The sequence below is a fragment of the Loxodonta africana genome, chromosome 14, assembly GCF_030014295.1.
Source record: "Loxodonta africana isolate mLoxAfr1 chromosome 14, mLoxAfr1.hap2, whole genome shotgun sequence".
Taxonomy (NCBI): domain Eukaryota; kingdom Metazoa; phylum Chordata; class Mammalia; order Proboscidea; family Elephantidae; genus Loxodonta; species Loxodonta africana.
The window spans coordinates 48,945,630-48,960,472 of NC_087355.1; the positions used below are offsets into that span (position 1 = coordinate 48,945,630).

General features: G+C 37.7%; 1 protein-coding gene across 1 annotated transcript in view; it reads right to left on the minus strand.

Moving 5' to 3' along the window:
* The window catches only part of NIPAL2 (NIPA like domain containing 2), an 85,273-nt gene that overhangs the window by 60,537 nt on the left and 9,893 nt on the right, over positions 1 to 14,843 (minus strand). Inside the window, exons 2-3 of the mRNA XM_003408410.4 lie at positions 2,558 to 2,626; positions 1,639 to 1,810 (exon numbers count right to left, since the gene is read on the minus strand). Of these exons, the coding sequence (XP_003408458.2) occupies positions 1,639 to 1,810; positions 2,558 to 2,626 (241 nt within the window). The remainder of the gene's footprint in view (positions 1 to 1,638; positions 1,811 to 2,557; positions 2,627 to 14,843) is intronic.

A 14,843-nucleotide genomic window follows, 5' to 3' on the forward strand; every position in this document is an offset into this window, starting at 1 on the left:
AAAGAAAGGCTTCCTAGGGCAGGGAAACCAGGATAAATGGAGAATTTCAATAGAATGTGACGAACTCAACTTTCCTCCAGGTATCTATCTCATATGCTCAGACACATTTTTCTTTGGCTGTTTTATGGAGACTAAGCGTAATGCAGAGTAAGAAGCAAAACTAAAAATCAGCACCATATATACATCATTGTGAAAAATAATGCAGTATTTTCAGAACAGTTGGAGCCTCTAGAGGCCCCACATTGACAATATAACTAAATCTTTTATCTACTATTTCTCAGATTTTAAGAAGGAAAAAAACCATCTAGAATGTTCATGTACATGTTATTTACAGTAAAGAGATACACTATAACCAATTTGCTCATTGTACTGGAATGTTAAAAGTGGTAAATGATTACAGAAATTATGTGTGTGTTGAGAGTAGCCATAGCATGGTGATCCTAACAATTTCTAGAAAGCTAAAAAAGTGCTCTTTGCTATATATTCTATTATTCTGCATCATGGAAGTATTTTTAGATAAAATATTTGAAACGATTAAGAAAAGGAAGCTACTTTCAAAATAGAATGAAATTCTCTCTGAACAGATATTACTCCACTTTATGCTTTCTTTAAGAATATCATATACATTTTTTTTTTAGGAGAAACATTAAAATCAGGATATGTAGCACATATTATGCTCCATCTAGTTGTTAACAGACAAGAACTAACAACTTATGTCTATTTCAATGAAAGTTCTAAACTCACGGAAATTTAGAAACATGCTGTTTCCATAGCAGCAGATAAAGAGTAAAACTAAGGTTTTATTGATTTTAATATGGCTTAGAGAATTCATTCTCCTTTTTAGCAGTAATTTTTGCTACTTTTTTTTTTTAGCTTATAGAAAAATGTCATTTTCTCTTTTCTAAATGCATTGAGTAAATCACATAAATTTTGAGATCATTTTAACACTGCTGTTGAATTACATATTCTTATAAAATAGTACTGTAAAAAAAAAACTGTAGAATCACCAATGTTTAATTTTTAATGTAAAAGATGTGCTAAACTACAGAGTCAAGATCAGGCATCTAACTACATGTCATGTCAGCTTAACGTATGATTAAAATAAAGCATTGTATTACAAATGCCTCAAGGTAGTTTTCATTGATAAAGTTCATTAATAATTTAAATTCACTTAAATCATTTTCATTAATGATTAAAAGCATAGGATAGCATTTGCTGTCACTGTTGATTTATTAAGACTCATTCATTGGGAATAGGGCTTTTAAACATATGTGTTACAGCTACAAATTGCAAGGTTCTCCATGGATAATGTTGCAGTATGAAACCGAAAAACCAAGCCCATTGCTGTCAAGTCAATTCTGACTCATAGGGACCCTACAGGACAGAGGAGAACTGCCCCATAGGGTTTCCAAGAAACAGCTGCAGGATTTGAGCTGTTGACGTTTTCTTTAGCAGCCTGGGCTCTTAATGGAAGCGGATGACATAAATTAGTAGTGCAGTTGTTCCAAGTCAAGGTGCTAAGTAAACAGGGAATAGACTTTCTTCTCTTGTACATATGTTGGTTCATTTGTACATTTTCTGCAAATAATTCTGATCTCTTAAAGTTTCTATGTATCTAAACACAGAAGAATGGCTCACCTGTAACAGACATACAACCTAAAGGAGCAATGAGAGTAATGGGAGCAAATCCGTAGGCTGCAAAGTTCCCAGTCTCTCCCACGGCCATGAGTACGACTCCACCCCACCACAACACGCTCTTGAAGAATGGCCTAGGACGCTCTTGGTGTGCCAACTGAAGATAAGAATATTTCTGGAAGTAAACCAGAATGCAAGTAAGAAAACATTTCCACACAATTAAAACTTGTCTTGAATTTCTTAGTCCTATAAATTAACATCATGGCTTTTAAGGTTATTTGCAGATTATTACAGGGCAGTTATCATGGTTTCGTGCTTGTTCCAAACATGTTAACAGCAGGAACAACTCACATTTATAAGGATTTTAGAGTTTAAAATGCCTTTTCACACATGCATGTTGCTTAATTCTCATAACAACACTGTAAAATGAGTATCATTATTAATATTATTTAAAGATGATGTATATGTTGAACAGTTAACTCTTTAGTCCACTACACCACAACACTTCTTTTAGAATGTAAAAAAATTCAGATGCCAAAATAAACATTAATGAAATAAAGATAATAAAATACTAAAGTGAAATCTTTTGTAAAAGAGATTCAAGTTAATGGATCAAAATACCTAATACAATAACTTGGCAGGTCAGAGTACTTTGGTGGTAGGGGGCTGGGGATGGCCCTTATATCTGGTTTGAGTATTTCTTTATATTTAAAACATAAATCCCTGAAAAACAGGCCATTAAATAAAGTGCCAACCGGATTATATGACTTTATATCAGTGCAGCCATAACTAAATATTTATTTATTTATATATACATAAAGAATTAAACGGCCCACAAAGATAAAAGTGCTCAGGGCCCATGAAAGTAAAAAATGCAGTCCTGCATCAAACTAAAGAGTTAGGAAAAAAGGCTTTTTCTTACCTGAATATTTAGAGAAATGCTGATTACCAAGTTTCCTAAAATGGCCAACAAAACTCCAAAAAGGTGAATCTGTAATAGAAAATCATGTTTCCTTTGAAGGGTACCTTAAATAGTTCTTATAAGATATTTAGGGGGTTAAAAAAAAAAACAAGACAAATTTAAGCTGATGCATTTTTTTTTATTCACTCAGACATTTGTTCATACATTCAACAAACATTTACTTAGCACCTATTTGCCAGGTCGGTTTAGAAAATGAGTATGGTTGGAATATGAATATTTAGTCAAGTAACATTTTTCTAGAAATAGCTCACTCTTTAACTGAATTCTCAAATATTTGTCTCATTCACTAGAATAAAGAAAATAGTCGCCAGGTTCTGACTTTCCTCCACTAGTATGCTTATTTATCTTTTTTGTTCATTTTCCTCAAGAACCCCTCTGGGGTTTAATAAATACTTGCTTGAAAAACTATATAACGAATTAAAACCGCACTCAAAGGATGGACTACATAACTTTTCCCTAGCTGATCCTGCATAAGGAACCTCTACATCGATCAAGAGGTAGCTGTTCAAACAGAACAAGGGGATACTGCATGGTTTAAAATCAGGAAAGGTGTGCGTCAGCGTTTTACCCTTTCACCGTACTGATTCAATCTGTATGCTGAACAAATAATCTGAGAAGCTGGACTATATGAAGAAGAATGAGGCATCAGGATTGGAGGAAGACTTGTTAACAACCTGTGTCATGCAGATGACACAACCTTGCTTGCTGAAAATGAAGAGGACTTGAAGCACTTATTGATGACGATCAAAGATACAGACTTCGGTATGGATTACACCTCAACATAAAGAAAACAAAACTCCTTACAACTGGACCAATAAGCAACATCATGATAAATGGGGAAAATACTGAAGTTGTCAAGGATTTTATTTTACTTGGATCCACAATCAATGCCCATGGAAGGAGCAGTCAAGAAATCAAATGACACATTGCATTGAGCAAACCTGCTGCCAAAGGCCTCTTTTAAAGCATTAAAGAGCAAAGATGTCACCTTGAGGACTAAGGTGCACCCGGCCCAAGCCATGGTATTTTCAATTGCCTCATATGCATGGGAAAGCTGGACAATGAATAAGGAAGACTGAAGAAGAATTGATGCCTTTGAACTATAGTGTTGACGAAGAATATTGAATATACCATGGACTGCCAGAAAAATGAACAAATCTGTCTTGGAAGAAGTACAGTCAGAATGCTCCTTTGAAGCAAGGATGGTGAGGCTTTGTCTCATATACTTTGGACATGTTATCAGGAGGGACCAGTCTCTGAAGAAGGACAACAAGCTTGGTAAAGTAGAGGGTCAGTGAAAAAGAGGAAGACCCTCAACGAGATGGAATGACACAGTGGAGGCAACAAGGTGCTCAAATATAGCAATGATTTTGAGGATGGCACAGGACCAGGCAGTGTTTTATTCTGTTGTACATAGGGTCATTGTGAGCTGGAACCAACTTGATGGTACCTAACAAGAGCAGGTGATCCTCCTCTTTCTTTCCTCTTAATATAACCTGGAGGACTGTGGTATAAAGGAAAGAACACTGGACTTGGAATTAAAGGATGAATCTAAGATTCAGGTGTGCTACTTTCTAACTGGGTGACCTTGAGACCTTGGGCCTGAGTAAAAAATGTGATGCTGGATAAGAAGTTTCCAGAAACCCTTTTCACCTCTAAAGTTCTATGATTTCTATTGGAGACAGACTTATTTTTCCCACCACTCCCCTGATCAAGAACCTGCAATGTCTCTCTAGAGTCTATACTAGCCCCCCATAATCTATCCTCATCCTGGCCACCCAATCGTCCACAGGACATATAATATGCACCCTCTACCTTGGATACCTCATACATGCTATTTTCTGGTCAGATATCATACTTTTGCTCCCAACATACTGCTCATCTGGACCGTGCGACTCTCCCTCAGCCCATTCCAATCACACCTCACCTTACTGGCCTGCTGAGATTCACCTCCATGAAACCTTCTCAGACCACCTCAGGCCATCTTTACTTCCTCAGACTCTAAGGGTGAAAATCCCTTCTTTTGTAGTGTCAGGTAGGTCTTTCCAAAACCAAACCTGTTGCCGTCAAGTCAATTCTGACTCATAGTGACTGTAGGACAAAGTAGAACTGCCCCACAGGGTTTCCAAGGCCATAAAGGTTAAACGCTGAGTTGCTGACTGAAAAGTTAGCAGCTCAAACACACCCAGTGGCTCCATGGAGAAAGATGTGGCAATCCGCTGCCATAAAGATTTACAGCCTTGGAAACCCTATTGGGCAGTCCTACTCTGTCCTATAGGGCCTCTATGAGTCGGAATCAAATCGACAGCACTGTTTTTTTTGTTTTGTTTTGTTTTTAATCTTCATGGAAGCAGACTGCCACATCTTTCTCCTGTGGAGACGCTAGTAGGTTTGAACCACCAACCTTTCAGTTAGCAGCCAAGTGCTTAACCACTGTGCCACCAGAGCTCCTTTGTAAGTCATTAAAAAAACCAAAAACCAAAGCCAGTGCTGTTGAGTCAATTCCAACTCATAGCAGCCCTATAGGACAAAGTAGAACTGCCCCATAGAGCTTCTAAGGAGCGCCTGGTGGATTTGAACTGCCAACCCTTTGGTTAGTAGCCGTAGCACCTAACCACTCTGCCACAAGGGTAGGTTCTACAAATACAAGGTAAGCTCTCCAAGGGAAAAGAATCCCATCTTATACTGGATTTTCTACATCACCTACTTTACAAAATGAGGGGCTTAATAAATATTTGCTTGAAAAAGAACATAATTGTTTAAAACAAAGACCACAGAGGTTAAAAAAATGAGTTCTTACATATTGCCCAAATGTTTATTTACCATATGTAGCTCATAGCTCATGCATTATTTGATGACTTCAAAAGGTGCATTTGCTGCTCCCATCTAGGTATAAAGGTATAATATCTTGTAATAGTATATATTAGCAACAATCTAAGGGATGTCTCCCCTCTTCTTCTGTAGTACATAATTTCTAGCTAGCTTCGAATTCCACAGAGTTATTTGAATTTCAAATGTACATTACAACCACAAGGAACCCTTTGTAGAATGCAAAATGTCTTTGAAGTTCTCGAGCTTTATTACATGTGCTTAAATGAAAGTATTTGAAAAAAATGAAGCAGAAAAGTTGAAAACCCATTTTATAGTTGATACATAATATCCATGTCCTTTAATCAGTTAAGAATTTTCTTTTCCTAATAAGGGCACTTGGCCATAATTTTGATCTCTGCTCCTCATGGGGAACAAATATAGCACAATACTATGCGCTATTTCCATGCTTTCTATTTACAATCTAATGCATTTGGCAGTAATAAAAATAAGGATTCATAAGAAGTTTGGCATTGAATGGATAATTATGAAAATCATATATAATTATATAAGTAAATTGTTGAATAGGAATAACTTACTTCAAAATTCCTTAAATCATTCACTGAGCAGTTTAAATGGCACCAGGCTGGGTGTTTCAACCATGGTGGTGGAGCGAGTCACTGATTGTAGTTGGACTTGAAGAACATAAGGAAAAGCTCACTTGCTACAGACTAGCTCGCTGGCATAGGGTTGACAGTCAACAATTTGTTGTCATCCCTTTAAATTCAACATTGTCCTATCACATGTTTTTTCCCTAAAGCGGATACTCCTGGAAAGGTTTAAACTATTAAATCATTAATATAAACTAACTGAAAGGAACCTAGGTACAGTAGATTGCAAAAATGGACATAGTTTTTCACTTCCTGTATCTACAGTCTTGGCCAGGTAACTCTGTACCTTCTCCCATCAAGAGGTAGGGTTTATTTCCCTATTCCTTGAATTTGGGTTTGGCCAATAGAATACGAAGGAAGTGAAGGTGTGCTAGTTCCAAGACCAGGCCTCCAAAGGCATTGCATGCTTCTGCTTATTTTCTTGGAAATTTCTTAAGACGCTCCGGCTGGCCTTCTGGATGATGACAGACAGGTGACGTGGTCGAATTTCTACTTCGTCCTAGAGTCACTATGAGTCAGAATTGACTTGACAGCAACAGGTTTGGTTTTGGAATGACCTACATGACACTACAAAAGAAGGGATTTTCAGTGGTTAGGACCTAGCCAATCACCCACCAATGGCCAACGTGAGAGTGAGGTTGTCCTAGACCAGCCAGCCCCAGCTGACATGCCAGTTGACTACAGAAGCATGGGTATGTCCAGTTGAAATCAGCTAAGCCTGACCTAAATGTATGAACCACCTAGCTGACCCACTGATTCATGAGCAATATAAATGGTTGTAGTTTTAAGCCACTAAGCTTTGGGGTGATTTGTTACATGGCAATAAATAATAGACAAGGTCTGAGTAAGAAAATCAGAAAACAGGGTGGGGATATTATGGAGTACTTATAGTAAGGAAAGCGGGGGTACAAAAAAGAAGGTGAGACATTTTGCCTATATCCTGTCATATAGGCAGTGTATCATTTTAAGAGGCAGACAGAAAGTCAGGAGACCTGTCTCTGCCACTTGTTCATCATAAGTAACCTTGGGAAAGCATTCTCCTTTCTGACTCCTGGTATTGTCAACTGTAAAAATCTCAAAGATTTTTGGGGATGCCTAAATGAGTTAAATAGTGCCCATGAAAACATTATACAAAACACTAATGATCTAAAGTGAGGGGTTAAAATAATAATAAAGTTATTTTTAGGCTTTGTGTGTATCTAAAATGACCAAGCAATCACTTAAATGCTCTTTTAAAAACTGTCAACCTGTTGCTTGGCAGACGCAGTAAGTGCATGGGTTCACCGTTTCCCACTCCTTGGTTTTTGCATGAGAATGTATGCACCACCGTAAAAAAAAAAAAAAAAAGTTGTTGACTCTGACTCATGGCGATCCCATGTGTATCAGAGTAGAACTATGCTCCACAGGGTTTTCAGCAGTTGTTTTTTCAGAAGCAGTTCACCAGGCTTTTTTTTCCAAAGCACCTTGGGGTGGACGCAAACTTCCAATCTTTTGGTTAATAGCCAAGTGTGCACCACTCATGCATCACCTTAATGATATATTTTTGTAAACCTACATTTTGTTTTTAATAATGTCTTCCAAGTCCAATGAATTCTGTATAAAGTCCTTATAAACTATAAATAATTTTATGGTTTTCTTAATACAGGGATGATATAGAAATTATCAATTACAATTTTTTTTTAAAGTGCTGCAGAAGCCGAGATACAAATCTGTAGCAGTTTCTTTTTTTCAGGAAACGACTTATAGAGTTGGTAGAACTAGAGGAAACATTCTATATTTTCTAACCAGTAATGTCAATAAACTATTATTATTTTAACCTTCATTATAAGGTTAAAAGAACTTTCATTATAATATTTGCTTTTCTAACATCTTCCCCATAAGCTTATGCATTATTATAAAAGTTACTCATATTTCAAAATGGTCTGAATCTAAAATTTACTTTCTGTTCTTGAAATTACAATTAACTTCAGATTTGTTACCTCCTCATCCCCTGGAATCTTTAAAATTAGCCATATACACCTTCCCCACAATTAAACAATAGTTGTCCAAACCATGTGGGAGTGCAATTTTACATCCTAAGAAACTACAAAAGGAAGACCATCCCTAAGTCTTGGTTCTGAATATTATATAACAATTAACACAGGTGGGAACAACTGCAAACTCTATCTAAGTAAATCACATGTTTTTAAACTACTAAGGAGAAATGAATGGGCAAAGAGATATTTGAATATGCATAATTCCTTTGTATAAAGAATGTGAAGATTAGGTATCACCTTCTTAGTTAAATCTTTCCCAGTCTCCCTCATCTATCAAAGGACACCTCTTCCTTGGCGTCTTTCACTTAGCATTAGGTTTCAAAGCTCAGCATGTATCAGTACTTCATTTCTTTTTATGGCCACATAATATTTTATTGAATGGATGTATCACAATTTGTTTATTCATTCATCAGTTAATAGACATTTGGGTTCTTTTCACTTCTTGGCTATTACGTGGGTTCCACGGTCTTTCTGAAGAATATTTTAGTAGCTATCTCAGTGAAATTCTTTGAGTTTCAAATTCTCTGTCATTCTGAAAATATCTTCATGCTAACTTTCCTCTTGAGTATAGAATTGTAGGTTGACAGTTAATATCATTTATTGCACTGACAATAATGTTCCATTATCTTCTGGCCCATATTGCTGTTGTTGAGAAGTAGGTTGCTAGTCTAGTTGTTACTCCTTTGTAGGTAATCTGTCATTTTACTCTGGATGCTTTTAAGATTTTCTTTGTCATTGGTTTTCTGCAGCATCACTATAATTTCTCTGCTTGTGAATTACTTTTTCCATAGGACTCATATTTCCTCAATTTGATGATTCACGCCTTTCACCAATTTTGTTATGTTTTCAGCCATTATCTGTGAACCCCATCTCTCCTCTGTTCTCTATATTTTTGCCACCTGGAACTCCTCTTAGAAGTATGTTAGACCTTTTCATTCTCTCCTCCTCACTTCCTAACAACTCTTTCATATTTTTTAATTCTTATCTGTTTGTGCTGGATTGTGGAGAATTTCCTCAGCTCTAAAAAAAAAAAAAATTTTTTTTTTTTTTTTTTCTATCTTCTAGTTGAGTTTTCCTCCTCTGAATTGAGTCTTTATATGCTTCTATCAGGTCATATGTTGTACAGTAATATAATTATTTTTTACAAGTCCATGTCCTATCTAGACTATAAGCTCCTTGAGGGCAGAGCTGTGACTTACTTATCAACTCATCTTTGTAACCCTAATGACTACCAAAGGACCTGGTACAGAGAAGTTGCTTATCAAAGTTGAACTAAACTTTTATCAGATCAATTGCAAACTGTCTAGAAATAGAAAATCTTGATTGTTAAAGAGATCTGAGATTCAACTGGGGTTTGAATATATCAAACACTCAGTTTCTGTGAGAGCAAAAGCTTGTCTTAGAATTCAGATTTCAACAATTAAGAGCATTCACTAGTGTGCAATAGAAGTTGCATATCGATTTTTAAAATCCAGTGAATTCATATTACACTCAAAGAACAAAACAGGTATAGAAAGGTTCCTTGATACTACTCAGAATAAACTGGTATATCTTCTTCTTTAGTGTTTCCAAAATTTTGACTAATTATTTAAGGTTGATTACATGACCATTAAATTAACACATCCCTGTGAGTTTTTTTTTTTTTTTTGTGAGTAGTCATTTTCTATTTAAAAATACAGTACATCCTCATTAATGCCCCTAATTGTTGGGAAAGGAGGCTTCAATTTTACAGTGTTTTTAAAAGAAAGTAATTGTATTACCTTCAAGGACATACAGTAAATTAAGGTAACCACTACTGAAGAGCGTTTCCAATTAACAGCTGTGGTGAATGTGCTTTAATGATTACAAAATTCTCATCTGCAGTCAGAAGTACCATTTGCGTACAGTGAAGGCGCTCTTAGAAATATGCCATTTACATCAGATTAAGGAGGAGCCCACCGGTGCAGTGGTTAAGCACTCAGCTGCTAACTCGCCGGCCACACGGAGGGAGAAAGATGTGGCAGTCCGCTTCTGTAAAGATTTACAGCCTTGGAAACCCTATATAGGGCAGTTCTATTCTGTCCCATGAGGTTGCTATAAGTCAGAATCAACTCGATGGCAGTGGGTGAGTACATTAGATGAAACATGTCTAGTTTACATCGCGGCACAGTGGTTAAGAGCTTGGCTGCAAAACAAAAGGTCGGCAGTTGGAATCCACCAGTTGCTCCTTCGAAACCCTATGGGGCAGTTCCACTCTGTCCTATAGACTCGTTATGAGTCGGAACTGACTTGATGGCAATGAGTTTGGTTTTTCCTTTAGTTTACATCATTACTTTTTTCAGTATGTTATCTGTTTTCTAGCATTTTAGAATTAGTGGAGGATTACAGCACCTTTTTCTTTCTCTTTGGCTCCTCCAAACTGACCTGGAGACTGGCCAGGAAGGAGGTAGAGGGCCAGAGAAGGAATGTAGCTTGTGCAATGTCACAGAGCTAGATAGTGGTCAAATTTTGGTCCTAAGGCACCCAGGTTGTCTGAGTCACTATTTCTTTATAGATTGTCATAGATAAACTTCTGACTATATCAATCCCCACAATTTTTTAATTAGCAATATTTATGTCTTTTTCTCAGTGCAAATAAAATGAAGACAATAGTTATGCAAAAAGGTTGCACATCGCTTAATAATGCAGTTAATAGTTCAGGCCAGAAACACAGAAAGATGACTTAATTTTTGCAGCGCTTATTGCTGTCACCACCAGAGCTTAACTTCTGGCTTTTCCAGGATCTCTTGGCAACTAGATGGTGGCAGCCACAGCAAACAATCAATCAAGAATGAGGCTCAAAATATCAGCACTGATAAGCTTTAAGAATGTTTTGTTTCATTTGGAATAACAATCTTCCATCCTACTTTTTTCAGCCAGAATGTTCTTTATATATTTCACATAAAATTACTGACCTGGAATCCAGGGGTGGGTGGTTTGGCCAGACAGAGATGGAATATGATAACACAGGGGTGTGCAGAATTGCTAATAGCCTCATCCTAGTTCTTGATTTGAACTCAACCACATACCTGGCTCTGCATTCAAAACATAAATTCATAATCAGACCTCAGTGGAGCCAGTACATGGGTCAAAGGACCCACAGATTCAGAGTTAGTGTGCGAGTCATATTCAGCTCACAACCAGAAGGACGCTACCACCTGTTCCAGGGAGTACGACATGCCTGATCTGAAAATGAAAGATCTAGTTTCCAGTACTGCAATACCATAGTTTGAGTGATTTAGGGCAACTAATCACTGAGAATGGCCTCAAGGAATCGAACTGGTGAGGGGATCATGTGCCTGAGAAATAGGTGCACAGTTTGCCTCATGTCACAGTAAACTCTTGGGAATATGCTGGGGTTGCTTCGTGTTTGCACTAACTAAATAGGTAGGCACAGAGCCTGTCTCCAGAAGAGTTAGGAGAGGCCAGGAGAATATCCACAGTCTTGGAGATAAGTCCCTAAGCATTCAGGAGTCAAGAGTCACAATGCCTGCAACTTACTTTGAAATGGTCCATAAAAATATCAAAGAAAAAATATGTCCTGAGAGAGAGAGATAGAACAAGAGAGAGAGAAAAAACAAATGTTTCAAAATGCTACGGACTGGTGAAGGACATATGGGTGTTTATTGTACTACTCTTTCTTTTTTATAGGTTTGAAATTTTTCAGAATAAGTAAAACAAACAAACAAAACAACTGTTTTGCAGGCTAAATGAAATGAAAGAAAATACGATTCATTTGCAAATAGAGATCAGAGGAGATAATAAAAAGAAGAAAGAATTAAAAGCAAGAAATAAAAAGGAAACTGGCTGAGCCAAAAAAAAAGATATTAAGAAGAAAAATAAAACCATTGCACAACTTAAAACCACATGTAGACATTGCATGAGAAAAACACAATGTGGAGGAAAATGACATGAAATGAAAGTGATGGGAAAGAAGATAATAGATATGGGAGAAAGACAACTTCAGGAAGCCCACATTGGATGGTATCCATTTAGTCACACATCCATTCAATATTTATTCCTATGTCAGGCACTGAGGATACAAAGTGCCCTCAGGAAGCTCAGAAGTATAGAAAACAACCAATAACAAACAGACCACAGCCTGTTAAATGTATAACAGACGCATGCTCTATATAACCCATGTGTACAGAGAGGAGAGAGGGTAAATTGGCCAGAATAGGGGAATGTATTAATTTCCTATGGTTGCCGTAACAAATTCCTATAAACTTGGTCATTTAAAACAACAGAAATTTATTCTCTCACAGTTCTGGTGAGGTCAGAAGTCTAAAATCAGTATCACTAAGCTGACATCAAGGCATTGGCAGGGTAACCTTCCCTATGGAGGCTCTATGGGGAGAACCCTTCCTTGCTTCTTCCAGCTTCTGATGGCTACTGGCATTCCTTTGCTTGTGGCTGCATCACTCCAATCTCTGCCTCTGTGGTCACAATGCCTTCTCCTTTTCTGTGTGAAATTTCCCTCTGTCTCCCTCTTATAAGGATGCACATGACCACATTTAGGGCTCACGTGGGTAATCCAGGATAATCTGCCCTATTTCAAGATCCTTAACATAATCCCATCTGCAAAGTCCATTTTGCCATCTAACGTAACAAACAGTCACAGGTTCCAGAGATTAGGACGTGAATATCTCTTGGGGGACAATCATTCAGTCTACCTTGGGGAGGGACTTAGGAAAGCTTTACAGGACGATAATTCAGCACAGTGAGTACATTCTGGCAAATTCTGGCAAAGGGAAGAGAAATCCAGTGGCACAGAGGAGCAGTAAACAGGGGACCCGAAGGGTCTTGAAGCAGAGGACTATGGTTCAGCTAGACTGGAAAGGCAGGCAGGAGCCTTAGTGTACCATGCATCTGGAGGCAGTACTAAGACATGAAGGGCTCTACACTAGAGAAGGATCTGTCCAGATTTGGCTTTTAGAAGACTCATCTTGGCTGCAGTGTGGAAGAGGCACTGGCAAAGAGGGAGATCAGGGAACAGGGAGACAATCAGGAAACTACTTAACAAGTTCAGTGAAGAAGTAGGGGCAGTGAGGATGGTCAATTAAAGTAGGGCCATCCAGAAGCAATACTCATGGCGGCAAACATTGGAGATAACCTGGAATACAGTAATGCTTTTTAGATTACTGGGTGGGTTGGATTATTCCTACCATCCATTTCCCTTCACTCTTGTAAGTAACTGAGTTGACTAGAAAACTAACCCAAATCAAGTTAAAACTATAATCCCATATGTGAGAAAGAATTAAGAAAAAATTTCAGTCAGGAACAGATTTTCTAATTTGTTATCTTGGTTATTATATGCTATAAGTTTATTGCCTTTCTATTCTGAGAAAGTCTCATGAAATTGGATCCAAATCTGGTGATTTAAAAGCCAACAGAAAAGGTCAAGGTTACATAATACGGTATATCGTTGCTCTTCTACAAGCTGTTCCATGCCAATTTTTAATCAACCTTAAAACCTAGGCAGAAGGGCCCAACATAACGCCTTCCCATACAGTTAAGAACTATTACATTTTGTCTTTTACTAGGGAACACATTTACTTACATAATTGTACATTCATTATTTTCAAAAACTGAACTCCAATAAGCTTCTTTTACTAAGAACCCACCATGTTTTTTGATTTTGAGAAATTTAAGTTTCAGCAGAAAAAAATGTATGAGAAAAGTAATACATTTAATAACATATCCTTTGGGGGCTTTTAACACTCTGTTAAAAGGAGAGCAACAATTGTCCAAAAAGGGCGAGATTCCAGTTAAGGAAGTCTTAAACTTGGTTCTATTACAAAACAAATTAACCCTGTATAATACTTGGAAAGGGAAACTCTGAAACAAGGACAGATGTGCTGAACACAAAGAATGCTATTGTTTGCATCCAAATCAATACGGGGTCCCAGAACTTCCATATTTTGCAACAACATATTCATAACAATAACTTTTACATCTATAATCCTTTGTTTCCAAAGAAGCAGGATTGCAGGCTGCCTTGTGCAGCCCAGACCAGGGTTTGGAAAGAGTCTTCCTATCCTAAAGCTGGATACTTGTGAGCTTACTCAGCTGCAGCCCTTTCTCCCACACCTGCCTTGGTTTCTGGAGTACATGCTCCTATTGGGAAGAATGTTTGCCAACTATATTTTGCCAGCTCCTTCTCCCTGGAGACTGAACTCTATTGTCCATGTCAGGCCCCCGCACTGGCTGAATTTCTGCCAATATGGGGGAGGGATTATGACTGACCGACTTTGCCAGAGTCTCCTATGGCCCTTACCACCCACCAGACCAGATCTTTCTGAGATCCAGGCAGGAATCAAATTCAGGTTTACTACACTTCTTGGACACTGTGCCTTGGACTCTTCACTACCTCTAAAGGGCCAGTCCTCATAATCAAGGTAATTCCCTTTATCCCAAGTCTTACATTCCCGGCAAAATTGTTCCATCCCACTGGTCTAGTAACCAGGTCCCAAGATACCTCATGGTCAACCCACATATGACACTCATAGAACTCTTTAATGGTTACTGTTATTTGAGTCTGCAAGTGAAGCTGAAAAGACTAATGAGATGCTCCGCATGTAACTTATAATTATTCTCTACTTTATGACTATGGCAGCTGCTTGGAACATGAGGTCTGCCTATACCTTGCTCAACTGCTGTGACTCGGGCAGCCATATCTAAAGGTATATTATA